This window comes from Panthera uncia, assembly GCF_023721935.1.
Source record: "Panthera uncia isolate 11264 chromosome B3 unlocalized genomic scaffold, Puncia_PCG_1.0 HiC_scaffold_1, whole genome shotgun sequence".
NCBI lineage: Eukaryota > Metazoa > Chordata > Mammalia > Carnivora > Felidae > Panthera > Panthera uncia.
In genome coordinates this window covers 116,352,759-116,366,493 of record NW_026057582.1, presented here as the reverse complement: position 1 = coordinate 116,366,493, position 13,735 = coordinate 116,352,759, and the positions used below count along the sequence as shown (strand labels likewise).

Genomic DNA, 13,735 nt, shown 5'->3' with positions numbered 1-13,735 from the left:
GCACACATGTGCTCTCTCTCTCTCAAAAATAAATACACTTTAAAAATAATAATAATAAATATCTCCCATGATCTTGTTTATACTTAATCTGCATCATAAATTTCCAATCCAAGTTTAATAAGTCTGCAGTAATAGAACAAGACTAGGAGGCTTTCATGAGGTTTATCCAATTTGACGGATGCAACTGACCCTGTCTGCTCCTCCTGGCTTCCAGGTCTCCACTCATGGGTACCCAGGGGCTTCCACTCTTTCCTGGCAGAGGCCCGCCTGCCAGGGCCCAGCCCTCCTGCTCTCTACGCTTCCAGAGGCACCGCCATCAGACACAAGTTCATGCCTGCACTCAGTTACACTCACAGACACACACACACATCAACTTTCACAGTCACACCCTACCACAATCCCACATACTCATTTTCAGTCACTGATATACTCACACACAATCCCTCATAATTACCACACACACTCACAAACACACCCAGCTACTCACACACATTCCCTTCCCCACTTCACACTCACACCTGTAGCCACTCACATACTCAGTCTCACTCAGAGACAAACTCTCCCATACTCACAAGCACTCTCACACATACACACACACTCGCCCCTCCCACTCCATCAACTCCTTCTCTCCACACTTACACATATTCACATTTTCATGCAAACATTTCAGTGGGTTGAACTGTATCCCCCAAAATTCATGTTCATCCAAAACCTCAGAATGTGACCTTATTTGAAAATAAACTCTTTGCAGATGTACTTACTTAAAGTAAGGATTGATATAATACTGTATTGGATCAGAGTGGACCTTAAATCCAATGAAAGTCCTTATAAGGAAGCAGAAAAGGACATAAAGAGACACAGGGCAGTCCTTTGTGTGAAAATGAGGCAGAGCCTGGAGTGCTGTGGCCTCAGGCTAAGATACCCTGGAGGTACCAGAAGCTGGAAGAGACAGAAAGGATCCTCTTCTAAAGTCTTTGCAGGGAACACAGCCCTGCTGACACCTTGATGTTAGACTTCTGGTCTCCAAAAATCCTTGATGTTGGAAAATGTGGTCTCCATAACTCCATTATGGGGTGAACTGTGTCCTACCTGCCTCCCAAAATCAGTATGTTGAAGTCCTAACCCTTGGTACCTTAGAATGTGACCTTATTTGGAAATGGGTCCAGGGGAGATATAATTTGTTTGGGAGAACTTAAACTAGGTTAAGGTGGGTCCCTAATCCAATTATGACTGGTGTCCTTATAGAAAGGTGAGATTTGGAGACAAACACACACAGGTAAATATGAGGTCAGTAATCTACAAACTAAAGAATGTCAAAGATTGCCAGCAAACTACAGGAGGTAAGGGAGACGCCTAGAACAGATCCTTCCCTCACAGCCCTCAGAAAGAACCAGCTCTGCTGACACCTTGAACTTCTAGTCTCTAGAACACGGAGAAAAAAATTTCTATTATTTAGGCCACCCAAGTGTACGGTACTTTGATGTGCCAGCCCAAACAAACTAACCAAGTTTGAAGTAAATTGTTACAGCGGCCCTAGGACACTAATACACACGCACACTCACCCACATGCTCACACTCACTGACACACACACCAAATTCATAGCCCCAGTACTCTGTAGGCCACAACTATTCATTGCATACATGTCTTGTCCGTCGTTCCACTTTCCACTAACATTCGCAGCAGTCCACACAGGGTCTTGGTGGCTTCACTCTGCATGATTTCAGCATGGACTCCAGCAGAGAGACAAAGAGTTTGTAGTAAATTAACAGTACTGGTAAGCATCATTGCAGTGGGATGAATGTTCCTTTCAATTTGTTCAGCTTCTGGAAAAAAGTATCAAAATAAGAAGCTATATTCCCAAATAGAACTGGAAAATATCCCTGCATGTAACTTAAGGGATTTCATAACACAGTCTTTTAAGGAATTTAATATCACAATTTTTACTGTGGAAAGGGAAGTAGCTCTTTACAAGAAAAGAATTCAAAATACACTAAACACCGTAATCATCTCTGTCCCCACCTTCCTCAAAGAAAATAAGCCTTCCAAATTATAGTTTAATTTTTTAAAGCTATCTCCACATATGGCTCAGAAGCACTAAAACAATTACAAGGATTTATTCTTTTAGAAAGACAACTTATCAAATGTCAAGAACTGCTTGCTGATGAGCTAGCTATGCCCTGGATGAAGACAGAAGTGCCTGCTCCATGGAGGGGAAGCAGAGGCTCATGTGTCAAAGCCACTGACTTTCTGACAAGGAGGCACATGACAGCCAAGCTATAGTTCTGTCACTTAGCCAGCTCTGCTCAGGTTCTGACTTGTCTGAGTGAAGACCCCAGACAGAGAACTGGGAGGATGGACAAGTGGCCTAGACATCGTGTGCTCAGACGCAGTGATAACAAAACCAGCCCTGACCAACTAAGCACGACTCCAAGTTTCACATATGTTACTCCCAACAGCTCCACAAGGCATCATCTGTTTACATCTGAGGGGGCGTGGGCCCCCACAAGTGACATTGATGGAGCAGAGCCTTTTCCACTCTCCATACCACCCATCTTCTACTGAGCTCAGCCTCTTAGGTTTCCTCTCCTGACCATACAAGTGACTTCCAAAGCCTGACCATGCAGTGCATACAGCTAGCACCTGAGCCCCAGGAATCAGCCCAGGCCTCCTGGACAGTCTCACCAAGACCAGCCATGGGAAGTTTCATTCACACATCCCAAAGTCTTTTGGACACATCGGAAAATGTCATGAAGTCCTCCTCCCACAACCTTGGATTTACTTAGATAGGATTTAACTTTCTGGGTTCACTCCAAATTTTCATTTCTGGTTTCCTTAAGGGAATACTGTACTGACTAATTCCACATTATTCCTAGTTCACCAGGCACTGACTCACTACCTCACACAGGAGACTCAGAGCCAAATGAGAAGGTCCACTAGAGGTAAAGACATAGCAAGCAAGCCAGCCCTACAGTGCCAAACTTTACTGGACTGTCCCCAAAGGGAGCAAGGGAGTCAAATCCAGCTAGGCTGCCAGTCACCAGAGCCATGCTTTTAACTCCTATATCAGAATTACCTGGGGCTTATTTAAACTGAACCTTTAGGGACAAGTCCAAAACTACAGAGCACTGTCTGCAGGTGAGTCCTGATACACTGTTCTCACTTCCAGATGAAAAGGACAGCCAGCTAGCATTAGCACACAGCTTGCCAAGCTGCCCCAGACTAAACAACCCGAAGGCACCCACCAGAGTCATCCTCTGTGTCCGAGTCCTCTGCTGAGGGCTGTGTTGAGGCTGGCAGCTCCGCCAACTTGAGGTCATACTTCCCTTCTTTCCCCATCCTGTAGGAGTTGGTGCTGCCTGTGTCCCACTGGACCCTGATCCATCCGTCCTCTCCAAGTTCACCAATCACACGCCCAAGACCAGGAGGAGGTCCATCCTGAGGAAGCCAAAACAAAGATCAGTTAAGAGGGCCCACGCCTGTTCTGTCGCACAAAGCCTGTAAGGACTGCTGTGTCACTGTGCCCACAGACTGCTCCAAACCCACCTGCACCATGCACAGCTCACATCATCACCTTAAATCAAACATCAGGAAATAACTGGCTTATGCTCCTTTACCAAAGAGGTAACTGGGAAAAGAATTGCCTCAATCAGCATCCTCCCTAAACCAATACAGAGATGAGGCTTTCCAGCCTAGTCCTGATGCCCTATTCCTTGGCTCGATCCCTCCATTGGGCTTCAAAATACCAGAAACCTGAAACAAGCACCAGCATCTCCTGTTTTCCTCTTGTTCTTCAGTTTTCTCTCTGGAACTAGAGTGGAGACTCCATCTCTCATGTCTATGAGTGAAAGCTGTTTTTAGGATGCTGCTACCTGTTCTAGGACACTTCTGAAATGATTCTGGTAAGACCCATGCTTAACAGTGAGGTTGAGAAAACCTAGAGGTGACAAGAATGCTACCATACTGTAGGAAGGTGAGCACTATCCTTAGCTAGTGACTACGGTAATAACACAGACACCAGTCCCCACAATCTCTCCTTGTGAGACCTCACAGAAGCTTGGGAGTGATTTGCCACAAGGAGAAACAGAGAGGTGGCCACCACCCAGCTGGCACACCTGAAACTGCTAGGTTGGGGCACTTAATTGGGCACATGGCCACCATCTCTCAGCACCTGGGTTTTTCTGCCTCACAGCTTTTAGAACACTATTAATAAGATGAAGTCTACTCTTTCCTGCTTACTCCTGCTCCTACTCTAGGCTCCCCCTCAAATTGAGCCCATGCCAGGAAGTTTTCTAAAAACAGCCATGACTCCTTAAATACATGATCCTGCTTGAGGTGCCCCTACAGCCACTGATACTCTCTACTTGTTTTGACTCTATTCACCTGCCCAGGAATCCACAACTACGTCATCTGTCAATTGCATAGGCCCTGAGTTAACATAGTTATATATTCCAATTCCACCCACTAAGAGCATGCAAGTAAGGATGGTGACTAATGTGTGGCTAATGTGTTTAAAATCAAATCTGAGTACCTGATCACCCCATTTCCAATCAACGCCTCTCATGACCCTGGTTCCAATCTTCATCATGGCAGCCAGTTCTGGCCCTGAAACTGGCAGCTGTACAGGAGCCGTTTCCTTTCTTGTCTCTTCCAAAACTGTAGCAGAAGCTCCTCGGGCAGAAGCATTCATATCCTCTTCAACATTATCACAACTAGGACCTATCAGAGCATCAAAAACAGCAGGTGAGCCAATAAGTAGTTACAATATCCTAATCTTTTTTTTTTTTTTTTAATTTTATTTTATTTTTGGGACAGAGAGAGACAGAACATGAACTGGGGAGGGGCAGAGAGAGAGGGAGACACAGAATCGGAAACAGGCTCCAGGCTCCGAGCCATCAGCCCAGAGCCTGATGCGGGGCTCGAACTCACAGACCGCGAGATCGTGACCTGGCTGAAGTCGGACGCTTAACCGACTGCGCCACCCAGGCGCCCCACAATATCCTAATCTTAATACACTTTTTTCTTTTTAATTTTTTTTAATGTTTATTTATTTTTGAGAGAGAGAAACAGAGTATGGGGGAGGGGCAGAGAGAGAGGGAGACACAGAAACTGAAGCAGGCTCCAGGCTCTGAGCTGTCAACATAGAGCCCGATGCAGGGCTCAAACCCATGAACCATGAGACCATGACTTGAGCTGAAGTCAGGTGCTTAACCCACTGAACCACCCAGGCACCCCTTAATACACTTTTTTCAAAAATTAGTAAGGACTGATGAAAATAATTTTAAAGAATCTATAGTGTATAGTGTATTATCAATATAATAAGTACCATGAAAGATTTACTGATGAGAATTTAAAAAGATAAAAGGAGAACCAAATATATAAATATATATCAGAAGAGGGACACCTGGGTGGTTCAGCTGGTTAAGAAGTCAACTCCTGTTTTCGGCTGAGGTCATGGTCTCATAGTTCGTGAGTTCGAGCCCCACATCGGGGCTCTGCACTGACAGTGTGGAGCCTGCTTGGATTCTCTTTCTCCCTCTCTGCCCTTCCCTGCCCCTCCCTCTCTCTCTCTCTCAAAATAAATAAACTTTAAAAAAAAAGTTTAATTAAAGAAAAGCATCAGAAGATATAAAAGATATAAAATGATCAACAGAGACATTTACTCTACTTCTAGGAATTATGCCCCTCTTCCAAAAAAAGCAAATGATTAAGTTAGAAAAACACTCATCACATGTTTTATCAGAACAGTAAGGCAAAGGATAATCACCTAAATGTCTAACAATGAGAAATTAACAAACTTTAATTATGATACTATGCAGAAAAGAGCTAAGAACAGCAGGCCTGATACCACTGTCCTTAGGAAGGGCTGGCTTGCAAGGTAGCCCTCAGCTGGCCTCTGGGAACCTGGATCTCAGGAGGGCTCCCACCCCTCCCTGATAAGAGGCCTCACAGTGCCTAAACTATTTGTACAATGTGGTCTCTGCTTAAACCTGCTTCCTTCTAGGGGTCTAGAATTTGGGTATATGCCAGGAGGTGCCTACTTGACCTGCCCCTGTGCAAATCCTAGGTGCTGAGTCTCTCGTGAGCTTCCCAGGTGTAGACACCATTTCACATGTACAATCAACAACTCTTTGCTGATAATGAACTTCATCCTGTGTGACTCCACTAGGACAGGACTCGTGTCAGTTTCTCCCGGACTTTTCCCATGTGCCCCTTCCCTTCACTGATTTTCCTTCCTAGTCTTTCACCGTAGTAAATCTTAGCGCTCAGTGTGACTATACTGCGAGTCTGATAAGGTCTTCTCACAAAGCACTGAATCTGGGCGTGGTCTTAGGGACTCTGGCACAGGGATGGCAGCAGTAGGAATCTCTAGAACAACCCTGACTAGCTGAAATATTGCGTAAGTATTGTTTGGTAAAAGGAAGAATCAAGGGGTGGAGTATGATGAATATTTGGTCCTTGATGGCTATGAAATCATCCATAATATAAAACAGAAGCTGAACCATCAGCTACAAGAAGTAAAATTTACAAATGGATTTTAAAATAGTGAATTTAACCCCAGGAATCAGCGTGCTGGATCCCCTGGCTGCTTTTGGTCTTGTTGGCTAACTTGAGGTGGGGGGAAAGTACAGTCCTGGTAACTCCTTCAGTCTTTGTTCTCTCCTCCAAGTGGGAGGAAAAGGTGCCCAAACATTCCCAAAGGTGGGCTTGGGTGGGTCAAAAATGTACATAGTCTGTGATCCTCTCTACTCCAAAAGGGATTAAAAAAAAAAACGGTTAGTCAATTCTTAGGGCTGGAGTAAAGCTTTAGATAAAGTAAAGCTTTTCCCCAGTTTTACTAGGAAAAAAAATATTCTTTTCTTCAGCCCAGCTCAATGGTGCCTCAATGAGACTTCAAAAAGGGCATCTGTTACATTCCAGCTAGGAGCTCCCCTGGCAGATATAATGCTAACCCTATAAATGCCAAATTTACTGCAAAGGATATGAATACATTTGCAATAAGAAAAAAAGGGGGACCTTTTCTTAAGTGCTTTTGTATTTTGTGGCTGTGATATCTGATGCATACATAAAGTTAATATAAAGTATTACATGCTTATAATTTTTCTTAATGTTTTTATTTATTTTTGAGGGAGAGGGAGAGATAGAGCATGAGCAGGAGAAGGGCAGAGAGAGAGGAAGACAAAGAATCTGAAGCAGGTTCCAGGCTCTGAGCTGTCAGCACAGAGCCTGTTGCAGGGCTTGAACCCATAAACCATGAGATCATGACCTGAGCTGAAGTCGGACACTCAACTGACTGAGCCACCCAAGCACCCAGCTTATAATATCTTATATTAAAGAAAAATAATCCTGATCAAGGAAAGTGGCAAATATAGATATATATTCATGGGACACAATTCCCTTGCTTTCTGTAGCCAGGAGGAAGGTTGAAATTTAAACTCCTAACAAAGGCCCCCATAATTAATAATTTGTGCTATGACTTTTACCTATTTGGATCCTCTGGAAAAAAGGGAGATGATATAAAAAGAGAGGCAATTTCTAGATGGAAATACAAGTTTGAGACTTTTTAAAAGCATTTTTTAATTACTCATGAGGTCTTACGAAATCAGATGCATGACTCATAGAGGCTCACTGTTTTCTAGACTGATGCATATTTTTGAATGGGTCATGTGGACACAAAGATTGAGATGACCAAAGAGCTTAAGAAAGCCTTGCTTTTTCACTTGGACTTAGAAGACTGACGCTGCAGTATTTCAAAGTTCACACAAAAAACATTAGAAACCAATCAGATCTAACAGACACACATATATACAGAACTGAAAAAAAGCAGGATACACAATCTTCTCAAGGGTACATGGAACATTCTCTGGGATAGCCCGTATACTAGACCACAAGTCTCAATAAACTGAAATATACTATAATCATACCAATTACCTTCTCCAACAACTACAGAATGAAACTGAAAATAACAAAAGAATACTACAAATTTTACAAGTATATGGAAATTAAATTACAAACACTTAACCACCCAAAGTAAAAAAAAATCATGAGAGAAATTTTGTTAGTACCCAAAATCTATAAAGAATTTATCAAACTCAACACACAAAACACAAATAATCCAGTTAAGAAATGGGCAGAAGACGTGAATAGACACTTTTCCAAAAACATCCAGATGGCTAACAGACACATGAAAAAAATGCTCACCATTACTCATCATCAGGGAAATACAAATCAAAACAATGAGATACTACTTCACACCTATCAGAATGGCTAAACAACAGGCATGGGTAAGGATGCGGAGAAAAGGGAACCCTCCTACACTACTGGTGGGAATGTAAACTGGTGCAGTCACTCTGGAGAACAGTATGGAGGTTCCTCAAAAAGCTAAAAATAGAAGTACCCTACTAATCCAGCAACTGCACTGTTATTTACCCAAAGAATACAAAAATACAGATTTGAAGGGGTACATGCACCCCAATGTTTACAGCATTATCAACAATAGCCAAACTATGGAGAGAACCCAAATGTCCATCAACTGATGAATGGATAAAGAAGCTGTGGTATACACACACACAAAAACAATCTCTCTCTCTCTCTGTCTCTCTCTCTCTCTCTCTCTCTCTCTGTCTCTCTCTCTCTCTCACACACACACAGACACACACACACTGAAATATTACTCAGCCATCAAAAAGAATGAAATCTTGCCATTTGCAGCAATGTGATGGAGCTAAAATATATTATACTAAGCGAAATAAGTCTATGAGAGAGAAACAAATACCATATGATTTCACTCATATGTGGAATTTAAGACACAAAACAGATGAACATATGGGAAGGGAGGGGAAGAAGAAAGAGAGAAACAAACCACAAGAGACTCTTAATGATAGAGAACAAACTAAGAGTTAATGGAGGGAGGTGGGTCAGAGATGGGTTAGACGGGTGATGGGTATTAAGGAGGGCACTTTGATGAGCACTAGGTGTTGTACATAAGTAATGATCACTGAATTCTACTCTTGAAACCAATATTGCACTGTATGTTAATTAACTAAAATTTAAATTGAAAAAAAATACTTTGAGACGAAAGAAAACAAAAACACAACATACCAAAACTTATAGGATGCAGAAAAAGCAGTGCTATTGGGGAAATTGTTATCTACAAAAGCATACATTGAAAAAAGAAGAGGGTGCCTGGGTGGCTCAGTGGGTTAAAAGTCCATCTCTTGATTTCAGTTCCAGTCATAATTTCATGGTTCGTGAGTTTGAGCCCCACGCTGGGCTCTGCACTGACAGTGCACAGCCTGCTTAGAATTCTCTCTCTCTCTCTCCCCCTCTCTGCCTCTCCCCTACTTGCATACACACACTCTCTCTCTCAAAATAAACTTAACAAAAATGAAGAAGAATCTCAAATCAGTAACTTAACTCTACACCTGGAGGAACTAGAAAAATAAAAACACAATAAACCCATAGTAGAAAGAAAAAAAGAATAAAAACTAGAGCAGAGATAATTAAAAAACAATAGAATCAATAAAAGTCAGTTTTTTAGAAAATATCAAAAAAATGACAAACGTTTAGGTAGATTAAGAAAAAAGAGACAAGATGCAAATAACTAAAACCAGAAACGAAAGTGAGGACATTACTACTGATTCTACAGAAATAAAAAGAACGGTAAGAGAGTATATGAACAACTATACAACAAATTAGCTAACCTAGATGAAATGGATAAATTCCTAGAAACACACAAATGATCTGAACTGAGTTAAGAAGAAATAGAAAACGTGAGTAGACCTAGAATAAGTAAAGAGACTGAATCAGTAATCAAAACCTCTCAACAAAGAAAAACCCAGAGCCAGATGGCATAACTGGTGAATTCTACCAAACTTTTAAAGAAGACTTAATACCAATTCTCTAACTCTCCAAAAATAGAATAGAATGTAACAAATCCTAACTCACTCTGAGGCCAGCATTACCCTATAACAATACAACTATAAAATACAGTTCAAAGAAATGAAAGAAGACCTAAATAAATATAAAGCCATCCCATGATCATGGAAAGAAAGACTTAATATTTGTTAAGATACCAATACTCCCTAACACAATCTACAGATTGAATACAACCTCTAGAAAATCTTAATAGCTATTTTTTTCCAGACATGGAAAAGCCAGCCCTGAAATTCCTATGGACCTGAATTCCTGAAATGCTAAGGACCCAAAATAGCCAAAATAATCTTGAGAAAGAAAAATAAAGTTGGAAAACTACTTTTTTATTCCAAAACTTACCACAAAGCCGGTGTTCACAACAATGTGGTACTGACATAATGACAGACATATAGACCAACAAAATACAGAGTCTAGAAATAAACTATAATAACTATAGTCAAATGATTTCACAAGGGGGCCAAGACCTTGGGAAAAGAAGTCTTTTCAACAAACAGTACTAGGACAACTGGATAACCAAAAGAAGTAAAAGGAGTTCTTACCTCACACCGTAGTAAGAATTGCCTACAAATGGACTAAAGACTTAACTATAAAAACTAAAACTATAAAACTTAAAAAAAGAAAACACAGTGAGCCATCCCCATTAACTGGGATTTGACAATGGTTTATTGAACATGACATCAAAAGCACAAGAAACAAAAGAAAAACAGACAAATTGCACTTCACCAAAATTTAAAATTTCTGTGCATCAGCGTAAAACACAACCCACAGAGTGGGAGGAAATATCTTCATATCATATAACTGAAAATGGTCTAGTATCCAGACTATGTAAAGGACTCCTACAACTCAACAATACAAAGACAAATACCTCAATTTAAAACTGGGCAAAAGTTTTGAATAGCAAGTTCTCCAAGAAAGAGAAGAAAGGCCAAGATGGCAGAGCAGCTGAAAGTTTTCTGCTTCTCTCCTTCCTGAAATGTAGCTAGATAAGCACCAAACCATTTTGTACACCCAGAAAACTGATATGAGGATCAACACAACAATCTGCATAACGTAAGCCACAGAACTTAGCAGGGATGCAGCATGGAGAGGAGAACTGGGAAAGAGAAAAGCCACGGAGGGTAGGGAGCTATTTTTGCTTGCAGAGAGAGGACAGAGACAGAGGGAAGAGTAGGGGAAAAGCACTCCAACTGAAAGTAGCTGAGAGAAAGAGAGTGGGAACACCCATAAGGGACTGAACAAGAAAGGGAGGAAGGAGAAAGGAGAAGGTTGTAAATACCATTAGGATCTATAAAAGGGGAGTACAGAGTTGAAACTCTCGATATGTGGCAGAGCTCTGATGAGATGGGCGAATCCCCAGGAGCAACAGCAAGGTCTGAGGGGGTCCTCTGGCCACATAAGGAGAGGCAGCTCCCCTGCTGAGAGGACATTTGGTAGAGGCTATGCAGCCTCCCCACAGGCAAAGGTCCCAGTGGAACCCATAGAACAGCCATATTTGCTGGTGTTGGAACATGACGTTAAGGGGCTGTGAAGCCTGGCACCAGACATGTATTGTGATTTACCATAATCCCTGAAACACTGCTGCTACACAATCACGCCAACTTTTTCTGGGGCTGGCTGGCACCCACAGATATCTCGGCCACAGTATCTAGGCATCTGCAACAGTACCATCATGTGAACATTCCTGAGGGCAGGCTGGCAACTGGCCATTGCTCAGTGAGACCCTCCCCAAGAGGGTCTGAGCAGGTCAAAGCCACAGGGCCCTCAGAAGGGATTTGGAAACAGCCTCATCTGAGATGAAATTCAAGAGGGAGGTGCAACCTTGCACACTGACGGCGTGGTCCCACACAGTATAAAAGCAGGGAGTGGATGGAAGCCGGAGACAAAGAAAGGGTGCTTGATTGCCAGTACATGAGAGCACGGAGTTCTGATACTAGAGACTGGGTAGCTGGGTGACACCATTTTCACCTATCACACGCATGTGCATACACGTGTTCATGCACCACAACGATCCACCCCAGTAAGCTAAGAAGCACCATCACGTCCAACTGTGCCAGCCAAGCTCTAGATGACCACCACAAGGCTCTCTGCCTGCTTAGTTGAAGGACTATAAAGTGCTTCATAGTTTGACTGCTAGAAGAAACAGGATGTAATTTCATTCATATTTCATTCTGTTAGCTGGTCCATCTATTCAATTTTTTTTTCTTTTTCTTTTCTTATTTGTGAAAACAGAAATTATGTTTTTATTAAAAAGATTTTTAATTTTTTTCTACTGTATTTTTTTGTAATTTTTTATTCCATTTACTTTCATCCTTTCATTTTACTCTATTTTATTGTATTTTTTTTAATTTCCAAATGTTTTCCTATTTTTTTTCCCTTTTTCTTTCCCTTTGTTCTCTATTCTATCATGCTTCTTTCAACAACCAGACCAAAACGCACCTAGGATCTAACATCCTTTATTTGATTTTTTCTGTTGTTTTTAATTTTTTCAATTTTTACTTTTTATTTTATTAAATCTTTTTCTTCCTCCAAAATGATGAAACTAAGGAATTCACCCCAAAAGAACGGACAGGAAGAAATGACAGCCAGGGACTTAATCAACACAGACACAAGCAGGATGTCTAAACCAGAATTTAGAATCACAATAATAAGAATACCAGCTGGGGTTGAAAAAAAGCATAGAACCCATTTCTGCAGAGGTAAACGATATAAAATCTAGTCAGGGCAAAGTTAAAGATGCTATAGTTGAGATGCAATCTCAAATGGATGCCACGACGGCAAGCAGGGATGAAGCAGAGCAGCAAATAAGCGAGCCTAACACAGCACCAGTAATAATAATCATTTATAAGTTATTCAATTTTCTTAAAATAAAAACAAAAACAGCTTCAAACATCACACAACTAAATATTTAAACCCACAACAAGAAACTTTAAGAGGTGACAACATGGCCTCAGAATCCATGGAGGCAATGGCCAGGTGGTGAGGGAATCATTGTTCCTCAAGCTGAGATGGTGGTCTCCTAAGCCTGTGCCTCTACTATGAATTTCCTCACTACCTAGGTTAGGTTAGGGGATCTCAGAAGCATTCCTACCATGATTTCCTGATTCAGAGCATCTCTAGGATTCAGGCAAATTGTTGTGGTTAAGAATTTTCTCAAGAACAATCAATTCAGGACGGCTTCTAACACAAAGTTAGTCTTTTATGACATCATTGTTCATAATGTCCATCAAAAACTCAGTAAATAATGGTTTAATAAGCTTATCTGTGAATAAATTGGTATAATTCATAAGAATATAATCAGAAATTTCTGCAAAATGTGTTTATAATCACAATTAACCAAATTCCAAAGTATTTCATGTACTTGTACTCAAATTTTGCTCATTTAATATAAAAATTTCTCCATATCCCTAAACAGTTGCTTCCTGAAAATAGTCAATGGACTAAATGCTCCAATCAAAAGACACTGGGTAACAGAATGGATCAGAAAACAAGATCCATCTACATGCTGTTTATAAGAGACCCATTTTAGACCTAAAGACACCTTCAGATTGAAAATAAGGGGATAGGGGCGCCTGGGTGGCTCAGTCGGTTGAGTGTCCGACTTCGGCTCAGGTCACGATCTCGCGGTCCGCGGGTTCGTGCCCCGCGTCGGGCTCTGAGCTGATGGCTCGGAGCCTGGAGCCTGCTTCCGATTCTGTGTTTCCCTCTCTCTCTGCCCTTCCCCCGTTCATGCTGTGTCTCTCTCTGTCTGAAAAATAAATAAACGTTAAAAAAAATTAAAAAAAAAAAAAAAAAAAAAAAAAA

General features: G+C 41.4%; 1 protein-coding gene across 1 annotated transcript in view; it reads right to left on the bottom strand.

Annotated features, from left to right (window-relative positions):
- The window catches only part of HERC2 (HECT and RLD domain containing E3 ubiquitin protein ligase 2), a 263,428-nt gene that overhangs the window by 110,731 nt on the left and 138,962 nt on the right, over nt 1-13,735 (bottom strand). Inside the window, exons 36-38 of the mRNA XM_049614147.1 lie at nt 4,530-4,717; nt 3,244-3,436; nt 1,642-1,824 (exon numbers count right to left, since the gene is read on the bottom strand). Of these exons, the coding sequence (XP_049470104.1) occupies nt 1,642-1,824; nt 3,244-3,436; nt 4,530-4,717 (564 nt within the window). The remainder of the gene's footprint in view (nt 1-1,641; nt 1,825-3,243; nt 3,437-4,529; nt 4,718-13,735) is intronic.